General features: G+C 43.2%; 1 protein-coding gene across 6 annotated transcripts; it reads left to right on the top strand.

Moving 5' to 3' along the window:
• Nucleotides 1-1,386: 1,386 nt before the first annotated feature.
• Nucleotides 1,387-14,404, top strand: LOC117051581 (FXYD domain-containing ion transport regulator 5-like). Of its 6 annotated transcripts, none has more exons than XM_033158114.1 (10): nucleotides 1,387-1,590; nucleotides 3,227-3,284; nucleotides 5,890-5,967; nucleotides 7,516-7,587; nucleotides 8,876-8,950; nucleotides 9,084-9,131; nucleotides 9,788-9,829; nucleotides 12,273-12,347; nucleotides 13,026-13,071; nucleotides 14,053-14,404. In XM_033158114.1, the coding sequence occupies exons 1-10, from the start codon at nucleotides 1,552-1,554 to the stop codon at nucleotides 14,075-14,077; spliced, it is 558 nt and encodes a 185-aa protein (XP_033014005.1). In that variant the 5' UTR covers nucleotides 1,387-1,551; the 3' UTR covers nucleotides 14,078-14,404. The 6 variants fall into 6 exon arrangements, with proteins under 6 accessions (XP_033014005.1, XP_033014004.1, XP_033014002.1 ...); XM_033158113.1 differs by having other exon boundaries at nucleotides 8,873-8,950; XM_033158111.1 differs by having other exon boundaries at nucleotides 7,513-7,587; nucleotides 8,873-8,950.
• The last annotated feature ends 2,956 nt before the right edge of the window (nucleotides 14,405-17,360 follow it).

The following is a 17,360-nucleotide window of genomic DNA, read 5'->3' as shown; positions in this document are numbered from 1 at the left end:
GTCCCTGCTCCTGCCAACCTAGCAGTTCGAAAGCACATCAAAGTGCAAGTAGATAAATAGGTACCACTCTGGCGAGAAGGTCAACGGCGTTTCCGTGCGCTGCTCTGGTTCACCAGAAGCAGCTTAGGCATGCTGGCCACATGACCCGGAAGCTGTCTGCGGACAAACGCCAGCTCCCTTGGCCAGTAAAGCGAGATGAGCGCTGCAACCCCAGAGTCGTCCATGACTGGACTTAACAGTCAAGAGTCCTTTACTTTTACCTTTCTAATAATAATAATAATAATAATAATAATAATAATAATAATAATAAATTATAGCTCACCCATCTGACTGTGATGCCCCAGCCAATCTGGGCGGCTTCCAAAATACTGTATTTTTCTGTGTATAAGACTATATTTTCCCCACATTTCTAAAGTTTAAAATTGGGGGTCGGCTTATACACGGAATGTTGCAATTAATTATTTCTTAATTTTGGGCTAAAAAAAATAAGGGTCGTCTTATACATGGGGGCATCCTATACACGGAAAAATATGGTATATATAAAAACATAATAAAACATTAAACATTTAAAATCATCCCTATACAGGACTGCCTTCAGATGTCTTCTAAAGGTTGTATAGTTATTATCTCCTTAGTTCAGAGGTTGCATAACTGCTTACCCTCCAACATTTCTCCAATGAAAATAGGGACTTCCTAAGTGGGACATTCCAGGATAAAATCAGAAACCGGGACGGCTTCTGTAAGTCCAGGACTGTCCCTGGAAAACAGGGACACTTGGAGGGTCTGCGCGTCTTGATTAGATTCTAACATGAGTCCGACACACAGTTTTAACAAACAGACCTTAGTTAAATTCTAACCCTAGCTTGATCAGGAATTTAGGGAGTCTTGCACCTACAAACTCATAGCAATACATAACTTGTTCAGTATTGCTTTCATTGACTGACAGAGGATTTCAGCCATGGGCCTCTCCTGTCCCAGCTCTGCCAGAAGTTGCCGGGGACTGAACCTGGGACCTTTGTTACCTTTTCTATACTTTTCCTGCCATGAGTGTCCAACTCCCATTTCAAAAAAGAGAACCTAAGAGTTTCTCTGCCAGGCTAACTGTTCTCAGTGTTCTCAAGTTCCTTTTCGAAATGTTCTGCCCCACCAGGTTGGCACAATATTCAGGGGAAATTATGTGAATTAATGTCCGTGAAGGAGCCACGGCCTTTGTCTTGCCGCTCTCCTAGCCGTGCAGAACAAAAAAAATAAAAAAATAAAAGTCTGGGTTGTGGTTTCTTTCATTCCTCATTTGCTGCTCTGGGTTCAGTTACCGTGTCGTCATTTTACAGAGGAGCCTGTTGCTTCTAGAGAGTGCGCCATCAAATTTTGAAACACGCACACACGCACCCGCACACACACACACACACACACACACACTGATGGACTCGACATATATATACCCACACACTCAGAAATGTAGGAACACGTGCCCATGACTCACACCGCTCCCCAGGGCCAGGAAGTGGCAAGAGGAGGAAATGACTGTTGGGGCCTTTTGCTCACTTGCAGATGCCCGGCAAACGGTGGACTGGAGCATCCGCCATGAAGGTAAGTGACTGCCCCCCCCCTCCAACTCTCCAGCACAGACCACCCAGCTCTCCTTTTTTTGTCATAAGAACATTTTCTCCCCCTGTTTGCTGTCACTCTAACAATTTGCCGGCCCGGAAAAAAATTCCTACCACGGATTAACCCTTTGGGGTGTTGGAGATGCCAGAAGAACCAGACCCTCTGGCTCAGGGGAAATGAAATCCACATGGCAAAAAAAAACCAGAGTCGGGAGGAAGGGAGATGGTCTCAGCGGTCAGTGAAAGGCTTGGGATATATAGTCCAGAATCCAGACAGGCAAGCAGGCACCTTTTCCTAGTTTTCACCAGATTGCCTTATTCCTTGTTTGGATCTCAAGAAGGGTTTATTTTTATTTTTATTTTAAAAAACTTCTTTACAGACTTTGCCTTATATAGTTAGCAAGCTGCCTGCCTGTGTGGTCAGGGATGTTCGGCTTGCAAAGCCGCGATTCTCAGAAGCAGAAGTCAGAGACCGGCCGGAAAGCATCAGACTTTTGGAGGTTTTGGGCATGTGTGCGTGACTGCGGGAGAGAAACAAAAGAAACAAACCAACCAACAAAAATAGAATTAGGCTTCCCCGAGACAAAGCCGAAAGCATGGGGAAGGTTGTCCGTTGGGACTACAGTGGATTGGAAAGGATCCAGGAGGAGAGGCTTCAAAAACAAACAGGCAAAGCCAAGCTTGGGACGCAGATGGAGTGAGAGGGGCCCCCCGCTAGGTTTATCGTAAACTAGCAATAGGCTCCTCTGTAGGACGTTGGCAGGCTGACAGCTCAGAGCTGCCTCCTCAGTTGGCTGCATCATGGCTCTCACATCCTTTGGAGCAGTGTGAGCACAAGCCACAAGGTCTTCGGCAGTTGGAGTGGAAAAACTGTGCCTTCCACCGAGGGGAAATGCTTGTATATTTCCAGCTCCACAGACGGGATGTTGAGAGGCCTCAAAACCTCAGCAGAGCCTCTGAATCTAAAACAGTGTCAGACATAGTGTAGGGTTCTTTCTCTCTCTGAGTGTGGAGTTTGTATTGTTGTTTTATTCCCTGAGGCCTATTTATCAATTATTTTCAATAATTGGGTCAGGACATTTCATTTGTATTTGGTGCTGCTGCAGTGAAATCTTAAACACTGGGCAGGAGGGAGAGATAATTGAATTTGTTTATGCTATTACAGGAGAATACATTTCCCCTATACTCTGTGGCTGTTTTACTGGGAGATCTAAATTGTCGTTATCATGGTCCCATATGTTAAAGTTTATATTGCTAAAGTTGCTAAAGTTTATATGGATGTATCTAATTGTTATCAGTGCTGGTCTAAAATGTGAGGTTTTTGTTTTTAAAAAAGCCTATCTTTTGTAATCAATCAAGCCTCACCACAAGTGCAATGTACTCATGTGCCCAGACACATGCCTCTCAAATGCTGGTATGGTTTTCTTGGCTTCTGTAAGGGTAATTGATTCAGCGTTTCGTTGGCTGAGGGATCTGTGCATCAGTTCCAGCTGTGACTTTGTCCTGTTTTGGTTCACACAGTGGACAAGTAGTTGCTACCCAGAGCATTCAGTGTTGGCGCTATGGGGCACAATCTGAACTAGGGTCATGATGGCTGAATTTGTGTGTGTCTTTTCCAGCTCTTTGTCTTTCTGCTGCTTCTCTGCGTGAGCCTCAGTGGTCCTGCAGATGCTCAAGGTAAGATTTTCCCTCTTCAGTGTATTATTCCAGGTGTGCATTCAAACTCCTGCCTCCGTGACATTAACCAGTTGTGAGTTCACACCTCCAAAGTTCTCTATGAGCTGCAACCTTTCCACCTTAGTACCTAGCGTCCTCTAGGTGTTTTGAACTACAGTTCCCACCATTCCCAACTAGTATGGTGAGAGAAGAAGGGAGCTGTAGTCCAACATCATATGGAGGGCATCAGATTGGGGAAGGCTACCCTAACAGAAGTGCACAAGTCATCTGGATAGTTCAGCAAATCCATCATTTCTGCCCATTGCCTATGTTGGTTGGGGCTTATGGGAGCTGAGGTCCAACAGCAACTAGAGAGCACCCCGTTGCCTACCGCTGGTCTGGAGACACAAGTGGCTTCCTAGAATATGGAAGCCACCCTTTCCCACTTTGCCCATCAGCCACCAGATTTCAACATTAGTGCTGCCACTATCTTTTCGAGACAAATGACTGGGACATTTGGGCAAACGTAGTGAAGAAATATTGTTGTGAAATATTTCCCCCTGCCAATTAAAAATAATTACCCTCAAATAAGGCAAAACATATGCCAGCATTTCCAAGAATCCAGAAATGCCATGGCGACTGTTTCGCAGCCCAGTCATCCCTTCCGGCATGTGCTGCGGAGGCAGAGCAACAGACCCTCCAGCTGCTTGGGTGCTTTCAGTCACTGCAAATTGCAACAAGCTGCTTAAGGAACTGCCAAGAGCGATGACTTCCTTTAAGCTTAGCTTCCATTATCTGAATGTGTCAGTGAAGGTGCTCCAAGCTAGGTTTTGGCCTCAAAGTAGGTGCTGATCCTTCTGGAAGGAGCTCCTCAGACAATGTTTCTGGCAGTTTTCGAGTTCTGTAATCCAGGGTGAGGGAGAACAAAAGCTAATCTGGTAAATAAATGACATGCGAGAACAAATCATTAAGGTTCAGGGAATGCCAATTGAAACAGTCAAATACAATATTTCCTGTTTGTCCAGAGTGGACACACAGGAGAATGTTGCTCCAGCCAGGAGGACTTTCTGTCACACCTGTGTGACCAGGTAGATGGCAGACGCTATAAAAGGACTTATCACACAGCCATCTTCCTCTTTTGGCCATTTTGCTCTTAGCCAGCAGCACATGGCTCATCCTTACAGAGGATGTAAGCCACAAGGTAGAAAGTCTGAGGCCTAGCTCAGACTTCTTTTCTCTACAACTGTAAATGTAACTACAAGATAAAGCCTGCCTTCAGGACAATACTGTGAACTGAATGTAAGCAAACTTTACTGTTACTTTTAATGAAGACTGTTGTATTATTATTTTCAGAGGGAAATATAAGGGGAAACTTAACAGGAAAAATCCAGACTGGACAAGCCAGATTGCTTAACTCAAATGATTCTCACAAATCCATCAACTAGCTTCCAGCAATGTGCAAGGGAATGTGCTCTGCTACTTACTCACAAGCTTGAGTGAGGAGAGATAATATTTAAACAATATATCCTCTCCTACCATTCCTCAACATTCCCACACCAATATGGTGCCCAGCTGAAGTTTGGGACTACATCTCCCATCAGTGCCCACCATTGGCCATGTTGGCTGATGGGGATTGTAGTCCAAAAATGTTGGATACCCCTGTTTTAGCTCTTAAGTTTTATCTTGTAGCTCTTACTTTATGTTACTTTATGCTATTTTGAAACCAATCAAGTGACTTTACTAATTATCGTTGCAAATTGTTTGTGGTGAGGAAAGCAGAGAGATGTAGTAATTCCTTGCCATGTTCAATTGCATGGGCTGACTTGAAAACATTGCCGGAAAACAGCTGGAGGATTCAGACCGTGGCTGGCTTCTGCCTAGGGAGCAGGGAGAAGCTGGATTCAGTTTGCAATTAAAGGCAAACTTAACTGATTCATATTTTCTGAAACAATATGGGAACCAAAACACAGCCATCTTTCAAAAATCACATTTCTCTTGATTTTGCAACACAGTTCTCCAGCCGAGGATCATGTACAAAAATCTCAGCATAGACGCCTGCTGGGTGATATTGGGCCAGTCACTTAGTCTACCTCACAGGGCTGTTGCAAGGATAAAATGGAGTGCAGGGCGGGGGGGGGACCACTTCTGCGAGCTTCTTGCAGAAAGCCTGGGATAAACATGTACAAAAGAAAGATTTTGCTGTTTATGCACGGAAAGGACTTCAACCCACTACATTTTTGTTTTCATTCCAGCAAATGAAATGGATCTTGGGTTTGGATTTTGCTGAGAAGCATGCACTTTCAAACAAAAATTGTGCATTTCCTTTTTGGTCAGTCGTCAGCAACTTTAAGTCTGAAAACTGATCTTTGTTTTGTTGAACGCAGCCCTTGGCCCTTAAGACTTTAGATTTTGCTTAAACTGATGTCAGCCATGGGAACTTGCGGCCCTGGTTGGACTCCCAACACCCATCATCCCTGACCTTTGGCCACGCTGACTGTGGATGATAGGAGTTGGAGCTGAACAGCACCTGGAGGGGCCCTAGATTCCCTAGCTATGCCGACACACCATCAGGCTATCTCTGCATGCTCAGAAGGATATTTATGTCAGCTTGTGGCTTTGGTTTCAGGTACCCCATCCTCACTTGTGGGTCAGGAGGCAGATAGCAAGGATAGAACCACAACAGAGTCCTTTTTGCCTTCCACAGGTAAGTTTTACAGTTCTGCAAATGACCAGCTATACCTGGACCTTCCCAAAGGTGTGGTGATGCATTCATTATGCAGCCAAAACACACACACACACACAAACACTTTGCTGCCAACATCTATCTTCCCCTTCAAAAGCACGTACGTTCTTTATTGGTTAAAGGTCAGCAATATCAGTTTTGAACCCCCTGCCCCTGGGAGGGAAACAAAGCTAATGTAGTATGTGTGACTTTGAACAGAGAAAAATAGCAGGCTGGGAAAGGGTTAAAGGCTCCCTCCTGATGCTCCTTCTCCATTCTAAATTCCCCTCTCCCAAAACTGCTTTTCATTTTATTACAAAATAAATAAATGCAACCAACAATGGTGCAGTGTTGTAATTTTAGACTCTGAACTAAATAGTCTTCCGAGGAGGAGCACAATCTTCTTCTTCTTCTTCTTCTTCTTCTTCTTCTTCTTCTTCTTCTTCTTCTACTACTACTACTACTATTACATTTATTACTAGCCATTACAGTCCCATCATGTAACAGAACAGATAAATAGATAAGGATGAAATGTAGGGTTTGTTTCAAGGGTTAAGCTAATACTTTATATTAGAGCCGAAGGCGGGTGGGTTGTGGGTGGGGAGATGGCAAGCAATAATAAACTTGACCCAAATACATACCATGGCTTCATGAAGTATTGAAATGATTGACTATTTGGATTTTTCTGATTATCTATGGCTAGAATTAATTTTATTACTTATACTTGCTTTTATAATTTCATTACCTTGCATATATACCAAATGCAATTTACCGGTACAATGTTTCCCCATCCTCCTAAATCTTTGTGGATTTTGTTTACATGTAAAGAAAGTGAAATGTTACAAGTTTTGGTTGTATAACTGATTTGCACTTCAAGGGGAAAATATCTTGGTACATTTTTTGTTTCAGTTGCTTGTCAACTTTGTTACGGCTGCTTGTTGATTCTTACTGTGGACTCGCGACTTGCAAAACATACCTAATTTATAACAGCATATATGTTGTTGCGCACAACCCCAACTGGTTTCCTTAAAATGAGGGACAGTCTTTGGAAGACATGGTTTATTTACACATATCTACAACCTGAGCCTATGATGGAGGGGCTCACGGCATTAACACTCCAAGAAGCTATTTCTTCTTCCATAGCCGAAGCCTGGGATTCATGTAGAAAACAAATTGCAAGGTGCTGTGTAAATGTGGGAGAACTGAATTTAAGATTTGGAAAATAAGACACCAAGAGAACCTGAAAAATGCCATATTCGCCCATCCCATTGTCAATTTGGGCCCGGTGGTTTTTGGAAGGTTCTTGAAACACTATGAAAGTCTGTAGAACTTGTTTGACCGGAGGCATAAGTGGGATGTGTGTACAAACCACCAGCTTCAATCGGTTGTTATAAAGACGCAGGAGTTCTGCCCTCCATGTTCACATCTGGCCACCTGCAATCGGTAGAAGCAGTGTAGCACTCAAGGGAGAGGACTAGCAAATCTTTCTAACCCAACATTTCTTCTCTATAGCCTGGTCTTCTATAGCAGAGGAGCCAGAGGCTGAAAATATGACAGCAAGCCCTCTGAATTTCCAGCAACGGGAGAATGCATCACTAAGGGGTATGTGGCTGAGAGCTTCCTTGGGTTGGAATCCTTCCATAATTCCATGGATATTTCTGCAAGATAAATAAGACAAGACCAGAACTTCTACCTGCTAAAATTGTCAAATTTAAAAGGATGTTTAATTTCCCCCTATTGGCATGAAGGATGACTATATATATATATATTCACACATACACATATATACATATATAAGGAAATACAGAAGGCTCCTCCAGACTGGAGTGGGTTTTTCTTTTTCCCCCGGTTGTGTTCTGCAGCATATTAGTGTTGCAAAAAATAAAATAAAATAGTGCAATAGTGGTAGATTTATACTGGACCATCCACACACCATTCCAATTTATTTGTTGTGTTGTGGGGCTCACAAAATAAGCTCACAAAACCTTCCTGCAAACAAATCAGAATGAATGTTCACTAAATACCCAACAGCGTCTAATGTCCCAGTAGCGAAATCAGGATGAATGGCCAATAAACCACTTGCCTGGAAGCGTTCCAGGAAGGGAAAATCCTTAAACAACATTTATGTTTGTGTGTTGCAACCCGGATGGGGGACTTGTGGCCCGGCTCCTACAGATGTTGCAGGACTTCAACTCTCACCAACCCCAGCCAGCATGGCCTGTGTTTGGGGATCATGGGAGTTGTAGTCCAACAACTGGTCAGGGTGGGTTCAGGCTCACCATTCCCACAGCCTATGTGTGAGTTGTAAATCATGACATAATAGTGAAAATGGCACTACCCAAATTCTCCACCCTTGTCGTGAGCAGAGGGGAAACATTTCAGTTGGTAGAGCATGAGACTCTTAATCTCAGGGTCATGGGTTCGAACCCCAAGTTGGGCAAAAAGATTCCTGCATTGCAGGGGGTTGAGCTAGATGGCCCTTGGGGTCCCTTCCAACTTGACAAATCCCCAAGGATGGGGCAGAATTCTCCCAACAGTTCAAACAACATTCCCACCCTGTCCTTGGCAACCTCTGTTTCTCAAGCCCATTGAAAAAGGCATAAGACATTCTGCTCAGTAGCTTTTGGGGTAGGGTGACCATTTACCCCAAAAAGCTGCTGGGCAAAGGGTCTTATGTTTTGCCAATGACTCACCATCATCAAACAAACCAGGCCATTATCAGCCTTTTGCTTCTTCATGACCCCCCAGCAAGCCATTGCCAGACTGGTCTCATGAGGAAGCTAGCAACATCAGAACTGGCAGGAAAGTTGTAGGGCCAGGAGACTGAAGTTATTTACAAGGGGATTTCATGCTATCTCCAATGTAACATTCTTTTCTTAATATGCAGTAGAAGAGACATCTGCAGCTGAAGCGGCAACAACTAAAGGCATTGCCCCTAGCAGTGTGAGCTTCACCAGTGCTGCAGGTGAGCATAAGAACCATGGACCACCCATGAGGGGAGGTGGGCAGAAAGAGGGAACAATCAGAAAGTGTTTGCTTTGCCACATCCAAAAGAATGGAACCAGCTCACTTTTTTCCTTCTGCGTTTTCTTTACCATAAGTTACCCAAGCTCAACAGCCATCTGAAGACCAGAGGAGGAGAGCAGGTATGTAGAAGGTCCAGGTTGTAGAAGGCAAAAGACAAATCCATGTTCCATGTACAGAAGTCGAGGGACTGGAAGATGAACCTTAATTCAACATTGGCAACAGGATAGTGTCCTTCGCTTTAAGTGAGGACAGCAGGATAATTATGAGGGTGCAGGACAGGCTATGTGGCACACACAGTTCTGTCCCCCAACCAAAGGCTATGGCCAGTGGTTCAGGAAGGTGCCCTTTGCCAGTATTTGCTGCCTGAGCAGTCACCTCATTCTACCCAATGGTAGGGCCAGCCTCTCTTGCTCTCCTGCCATTAATCCCCATATTACAGGAATATAATTTTTAAGTACACAAACTTCTGCAAATATCATGGATTTTGCCAAGACGAAACCGATGCCTTCAAGGAACTGCCACCAGGCAAGCAAGAGGCATTATTACATTTCAAGGACACATCTGAAGCAGACAAAAGTACTCATGCAGGGTGCAGAGCAGGGGTGGGGTGTGGCCTAGGAGAGTGCCAGATTGGGGGGCTTGGAGGGGTGCATTTAGCCTGTAGGTCTGAGTTTCTCCACCTCTGCTCTAGCAGGAGGATCAAACATGACCTCTCCTTTCCCATGATGGCAAGCTGGGCATATTTCTCAACTATCTTGCATTCCTATTTTAACAGATGTTCAGAAGGTAGATTACCAAGAGAATGCTTTCTATTATGGTGAGTCTCAACAAGCTGGAAACAGACCATTGTGTTGCACGCCACCCCCATCTCTGAGTGGTGGGGGATTCTAGGGGTTCCAGGCGCTAATCCAGGACTTGTGTTTCCTTTTGGGAATGAGGGACAGCAGAAACTGTGGTGTCTTTATCATATATGGTTTGCTTACACATGTATACAACCTGAGCCTACGCTGGAGGGGTTCCCAGCATTAACAGCCCAGAAGGGTCTTGTTTCTCCCATAGCCACAGCCTTCGATTTAAACAGAAATGAAACATTGCCCTCTGATCCTCCCTCCAGTTTGTTGCTTTACTTCTAGGCTACATCACTGCAAACTCAACTCCAGTCTCAGGCTTTGTCTTTCTAACTATCTCTGATATCACCCATTTGTCTTCTTGCAAAGAGCCCCCTTCTTTTGTTCTCTTAATGGCCCATCACCCAAGTGATCACCCAAACACAGGAAGCCAGCCTGGCTTATATTTTAACACTTGCTGAATCCAGGGGTAGAAGGATATCGCAGACAGCCTACTTCTTCCCCCTCAAACTCATAACAATAGATACTTTTTCAGATACAGTACTTAAAAGGGGCTTTCAATGAAAGTTGGTTTCTCCTGAGATGTTTACTCATCCCACTATTGCCATCCATTAAGAGGTAATGCAGACTTTCCCACCTCTGGAAAACTTGCACAACTCACCTGAACAGAGGGGACAGTGGGACAAAAGAAATAGGGGTGTACACCATAGGAAGCAGTGCCTCTCTTTGGAGCTCTCTTAAAAGCCATTATCTGCTTGTCTACACAGTACAGCCTTGCAACACATTTAAGTACATTTTCCCCGCTTCAGATAATTCTGGGTACCAGTTTGTCAAGGGTTGCTGGGAACTGCAACTCTGTGAGATGTAAATTATGATGCCCAGAATTCTTTGAGGGAAAGAATGTGCTTTGAAATTTCCTTAGAGAAGAATAGTTTGCACACAGCTGTAGCCAACATTCCATGGTCGCTGAGCATGCTCAGTTTTCACTGGCCTGTTTAGGGTTTGCTCATTCTTTTTGTATTTATGGAAACCTTGGGGGTTCTCCCAAATCTCCTTGATCCGCTTGTTTGTGGCTAGTGCAGTTTTGGCTACTTAAAGGAACAACACTCATCTCTCAACTCTGTAAACAGAGTGAATGAATAGCGATGTACACATTCCTGTTTATACCCAGTGCACTCCCACTGCTACTTTGGCTTACATTGTGTGTACACCATTTCCCAAAAGAATCGGAAATGTGCTGGCTGCAGATTAAACAGGAGTGTGTACACTGTCACACATGGCTTTTTCAGGGGGAACTCAGTTCCTACAGCTCTCAGGTGGGCGCCATTGCCATTCTAAGAGGACTAAGGAGGATTTCATGGTGAGTTCTGGCACTTCTTTTTCTTTCTTTTTTAAAAATAATTTTTATTATATTTTCCAATTAAACAAATTAAACGAATCATAAACATACAAATACACATAAATCCTCGCTCTGCCAAGCTACGACTTCCCTCCATCACATCAGCAAGTTTTCTAGTCCAGTCTAATCACGCAGTTTCTTACTTTAATCCTTCCAACAATGTCATAGGGTCATTCCAATCCTGCTAGTGTCTTCAAACTTCCACAGTTAGATCTTATATAGTTAACAAATTTACTCCAGTCCCTTTGGAATTTTGATTCATCCTGGTTTCGGATCCTGCGAGTCAGTTTTGCAAGTTCCTCATATTCCATCATCTTCTTCTGCCACTCCTCAATCATTGGTACTTCCTGTAATTTCCACTTTTGGACTAAAAGTATTCTCACCATGGTTGTTGCATACATAAACAATCTTTGATCTTTTTTGGCAATTTCTTCACCCATCAAGCCTAGCAAAAAAGCTTCCGGCTTTTTGAGGAAGGTATACTTAAACATCTTTTTCAACTCATTACAAATCAGATCCCAATATGATTTTGTTTTCTTGCATGTCCACCACATATGATAAAATTCACCATCCTTCTTCCTACATTTCCAGCATAGTTTGTCATTCATCCTATACATTCTTGCCAACTTAACCGGTGTTAAATACCATCTACAGTATACTTCATTTTTTGTACATTCTCTTTCAAGGTGACACATGCCGTAAATTTCATATTTTCATTCCATAATCTCAACCATGCATCATAATCAAATTATACCCAAAATCCATTGCCCATTTTATCACAACTTCCTTCGTTTGTTCATCTTTAGTATACCACTCTAACAAAAAGTTATACATTCGGGGGGGGGGGGCACTGCTGTTGTACTATATTTTCATTCCTTCCTGCCCCCCACCAGCTTTGATCCTAATTGAGAAAAAGAACAACCTTACTGTATTTTGAGCTGCTAATTTGTACACAGCTTTAGTGTGTACTTCAGGCTTGCATTAAATGCCTGCTTTTCTCCATACCCTTGCAGATTACTATTCCCTGCGCAAATGGGGATTGATAGCTGCTGCCATCCTCTTCATCCTTGGCATTCTCATTCTCACCTGTAAGTATGGGCAACTGGGATGAGTAGAGATGCTTTGAGTTGTCTCCCTAAATGTGGGTGGCAAAAGAGTGGAGAAGTAGAAGTATAATTGTGTCGGGATATTCACATAATTGTCCCTCTCCTCTCCTCATTTGAGACCTTATTAAGGGTTCATCCACACTTTGATTGTTCCAAGCATAGAAAGCACAAGACCATGCAGTTTTCCGCATGTCCCATTCTTTCTAGACACAGGTCCAAGTGGTTTTCTGTTCGCCCTGCTGCCTTCCCTGGGAAAACCTGCTCTTTACCGCTGAATCGGAGCAAATATCAATCCACGGAAAACCTCACTGACGTTTGCTTCGATTCAGCAGTAAAGAGCAGGTTTTCCCAGGGAAAAGTGGCAGGGAAAGTCGAAGTGTGGACAAGCCCTAAGTAATAAGTGCACGACTAATAATTGGGATATGCAAAACTCAAAGCAAATCCTGCACTCAACAGCTGCTTAGAGGCACTGTGCTTCCTCCAGCCTGACCTGGCCCCTTTCTAATTGTATGCCTTTTGTATTTGGCACCAGGATCTGGTAGATCTTAGGAGGGGGCTAGAGAGGGGAGGCTGAAGGGCTAGGTTCAGAAAACGGGGCAGCATTGCCTTGCCTTTAGGAGGAAGAGTTCAGAAAACAGTTTGTTCTCTCTCCACTTCCAGGTGGGAAACATGGAAAATCTCGATGCAGAGGGAAGAAGCGGACAAGGTGAGCAACACCTTCCCACCCACCCACTCCTGTTTCCTTATCTCTAATTAATTCCATCTTGTGAAAGTCAAATGCTGGAATATGAATGCTGCCTACGTATATGTAATTAAGGTGTCACTATTTGTGGGAGGGATCAAAATTCATACTGGAACTTTGGGGCTGCCTACACACTAATCTTATATTTATCTAGATTGATTCTAGATCTACAAGGGTGGTTGTGGCTACTTGATATGCATTTGAAAGGGGAGAGTTTTCAAATTAGGTTATCCAAGCCTTTTCTCCCTGCCCATACCCCAGGTGAACAAAGAAGAAACTGGTGGTTGTCATCTTGTTCACTCTGGTCCACCAACACTGTCATTGGTCGGGGGGGGGGGATACACCCATCTCCCCATTGCTGGAACCACCTGCATCTGTTTTTTTTTAATGAACAGGAAAAATCAATCTGCAACAAGCTTTTATTTTCGGAATGAAAGCAGTTTCTCAAGAAGCGCAAATAAATCCGCAGTCGATCTAGATTGTGCATGGATTTTGCGGAAAAGGCAAGCCCTCGGTCTCCATTGATTCTAGAATGAGTTGGCTTGGCCTGTCATTAGCTGCGGGGCAACCTAATGTTGGGCTCCCTGCTTTCTGCTCCCCCAGTCCCAATGGAACATTGCTGCACAGAGATCAGAACAAGAGCTCGTTAAATAGCCAATGCCATCTAATCTCCCTGCAAACAAATCAGGAGGCATGTTCAGTGAAATGGCTGCTTGAAAGTGCCTGAACCATAGCTGTCAACTTTTCCCTTTTCTTGCGAGGAATCCTATTCAGAATAAGGGAATTTCCCTTTAAAAAAGGGAAAAGTTGACAGCTATGGCCTGAACCTCTGCATAAGCTTTGTGCAAGCAAATCAGAATGAATACTCAGTAAATAACTCACCCTGAGGAGCCTAACATGTATTCTCATATTCCTTGCCTGGATCCCTGTTTCCTTTCTTTACAGGAACTACGACGTGACACCAGCCTGAAGCCATCTCCGATTCTCTGGAGGACTGCACTGATTTGGAGGAGCAGGGCGGGGGTGGGTGGGGCTGCTTTGATTGACAGATTTGCTTTGACAGATCGTAATGTAACGCGTTATTCCCCCAATAGGGGAGCACTCCCTTAGCTCCCCCACCACCCCAAACCCATCCTTCCTTTGCCTGATACATCCTGGTTTGTCCTCCACTTGCTCCCACAACCTCCGTCCATTTTTCTTGGCCTACAAGAAGCGTTGCCTTTTCTCGTGTTACAACTGCAACAAAAGTTGTGTTTTCATTACATTAAACCAGCCTTGCTGTAGAACAAGAACATTTGTGAATTCTTTGTTCTTTCCCTTGTGCGTCCTGAGGCCGGGGGGAGATGCTGCCTCGAACTGGGGGCCTGGCTGTCGACAACTCCAGGCCAAGAAAAACCCTACGGTCCTACATCTGCGCCAAGAAGTCTCAAATTCTGTACTCGCAATAAATTTTTGGCGTGGCTTGTTTTTTCTACGTTTGCTGGCTATATTTGATTTCATGCTTTCGCTGGCGTCTTATATGCAGTCATGTTTTAAGAGAAGTCACCATGCCAGAGGGACATTGCTGCCCCCAGTGCCATGAACTGTCAGCAAAATATTTATGGAGTTGCAACTGGCTCCATTTACTCGTGAAGACCCAATTTCCTGGCTTTGTAAAGACCAACATTACACTGCTGCTGTTTTTGTTTTGTTCTTCGTATAGAGAGAAAGAGATATTGTTTTTTAAAATAGTTTTTATTTGATTTTACAAATTGATTCACACAGATAATATTATTAGAAGTATTAAAATTTGCATATGATTCTGAATCTCAAGACTTCCCTTCTTTGCTCCATGGGTTCTTTAAATAACTTAAAAAAAACAAAAACACCAAAACTGCATATTATATGTCCATCTAATTTACCATCCTCCATTATATCCAAAATCTCTGTATCATTGCAAGTTATTTAAAGCCTGCCAAAGAGTTCAAGTGTTTACAGTGGTCTTTCAAATGCAATATAAATTTATTCCATTCCTTGTTGAAATTTTGATTCTCCTGATTTCTGATTTTTCTGGTTAATCTTGCCATCTCTGCATAGTCCAATAATTTCATCTGCCAGTCCACCCTAGTAGGTATCTTGTTGTCTTTCCAGCTGTGGGCAAGAATCATCCTTGCGGCTGTTGTAGCGTACATAAACAGTTTTTTTAGTTCCTTCGGTATCTCTGTACCTATAATTCCTTAAAATAAAATAAAAAGAGGCTTCTGGCTTTTTAACAAAAGTTATTTTAAACATTTCCCCCCAGTTCATTATATATAATTTCCCAGAATTCCTTTATCACTTTAAAGTTCCACCACATATGATAAAATATGCTGCTGCTTATGTTTGTTTTCTTAATCACTTACTTTTATTATTTATTCGCTTCCATTTTTACTGCATTTCTATCCTAGCTAGAGCTCAAGGTGGCATCTAGGTCATTCTCATAACAACTATGTAAAGCAGATGAGGCTGAGAGACAAGTCACTAGCCCAATATCACCCAGTGAGTTTCATACCTGAGTGGGGATTTGAACCCTGGTCTCCTCCTTCTTCACCCAGCGCTCTAAACATCCAACGCTGTGAACAAAGGAGCTGTAGAAAGAAGACAACGGACTACAGTATCTGGGTTTTTTATGCAGGAAAATGCATCAATCATGACTGGAGCACTCCCTCTTGAGGCTGCTTGAGAAAGCACAACTTGAAAAATAGTGATAATTCCTTGCGAGAAGATGGGATATTTTGGTTACTTGACACCATTTTGTCTCCCCCTGGTGGGAGCAAGAAAAGGAGAAAGGATTGGGAAGTTCTCAAGAAATATCTTGAGAACATTTGTTGTGATTTAAATTATGTAGTAGCCCTTGAATAACCTCTGTAAACAATTCGTACAAAAAGAGAATGATATAATTTCATACTTTATAATTAAACGAAAAGGACCATAAAGAAGGCTGATCGCCGAAGAATTGATGCTTTTGAATTATGGTGCTGGAGGAGACTCTTGAGAGTCCCATGGACTGCAATAAGATCAAACCTATCCATTCTGAAGGAAATCAGCCCTGAGTGCTCACTGGAAGGACAGATCCTGAAGCTGAGGCCCCAATACTTTGGCCACCTCATGAGAAGAGAAGACTCCCTGGAAAAGACCCTGATGTTGGGAAAGATGGAGGGCACAAGGAGAAGGGGACGACAGAGGACAAGATGGTTGGACAGTGTTCTCGAAGTGACCAACATGAGTCTGACCAAACTGCGGGAGGCAGTGGAAGACAGGCGTGCCTGGCGTGCTCTGGTCCATGGCGTCATGAAGAGTCGGACATGACTAAACAACTAAACAACAACAACAACATTATTGAACAAATGGACAAATTTATGCAATAGGTTTCAATAGAACAAAATATGGAAAAGACGGCAAGTCTGACACTTTGGAAGAAAATTTATTGGTAAAATGTTAGATTTTTTGTATCAGTTTATTGGTAACAATGAACTCAAGTTTATGTTGTACAGCTGTAAGTAAGTATAATAAAGCAAAATGAAATTGGAAAAGAAAAGAAAAGAAAAGGAGAAAGGCAGGATTTTAGCATACCCTTCAAAGTTAGTAGCAAAAGTGGGACATTTTGCAGAAAATTTGCTTGCCTTACTGCCTGTGAAAAGGGTAGGGTTTATTATTTTATTTTATTTTATTTTGAGAATAATCGGACCAAGTAAATCCATTGTTGACTCCCAAACTGGGAGGGGTAACTAATGCCACAGAAGACAGAATTCAAGATGACCTTAACAGATTGAAGAGCTGGGCCAAATTAACTAAATGAGTTTCAATAGGAACAAATGTTAAGTTTCTACACTTGGGCAGGAACAACCAGCTGCACAAATATAAGATGGGGATACCTGGAATGCCAGTAATGAAAAGTACGTAGGGGTCTTAATAGACCACAAGCTTAACATGAGTCAACACAGCAGCAAAAAAAGCTAATGCTATTCTAGGCTGCAGCAACAGAAGTAGGCTTGTAGTGTCCAGATCAAGGGAACTAATAGTACCACTCTATTCTGCCTTGGTCAGACCACACATGGAATACTGTGTCCAGTTCTGGGCCCCACAATTTAAGAAGGATGTGGACAAACTGGAATGTGTTCAGAGAAGGGTGACGAAGATGATCAAGGGTCGGGAAACCAAGCCTTATGAGGAACAGTTGAGGGAGTTGGGTATGTTTAGCCTGGAAAGAAGGAAAGTGAGAGGAGATATGACAG

Source organism: Lacerta agilis, chromosome 8 (assembly GCF_009819535.1).
Source record: "Lacerta agilis isolate rLacAgi1 chromosome 8, rLacAgi1.pri, whole genome shotgun sequence".
Classification (NCBI taxonomy): Eukaryota; Metazoa; Chordata; class Lepidosauria; order Squamata; family Lacertidae; genus Lacerta; species Lacerta agilis.
The sequence above is the reverse complement of the archived record's forward strand: the minus strand, read 5'-3'. Positions and strand labels throughout refer to the sequence as shown.

Coding starts and splice junctions, on each gene's coding strand:
- LOC117051581 (XM_033158108.1), top strand. CDS start 1,552: ATGCCCGGCAAACGGTGGACTGGAGCATCCGCCATGAAG. Junction 8,951..9,083: donor GAGCTTCACCAGTGCTGCAG/GTGAGCATAAGA, acceptor TTTCTTTACCAT/AAGTTACCCAAGCTCAACAG. Junction 9,830..12,272: donor AGAGAATGCTTTCTATTATG/GTGAGTCTCAAC, acceptor ATACCCTTGCAG/ATTACTATTCCCTGCGCAAA.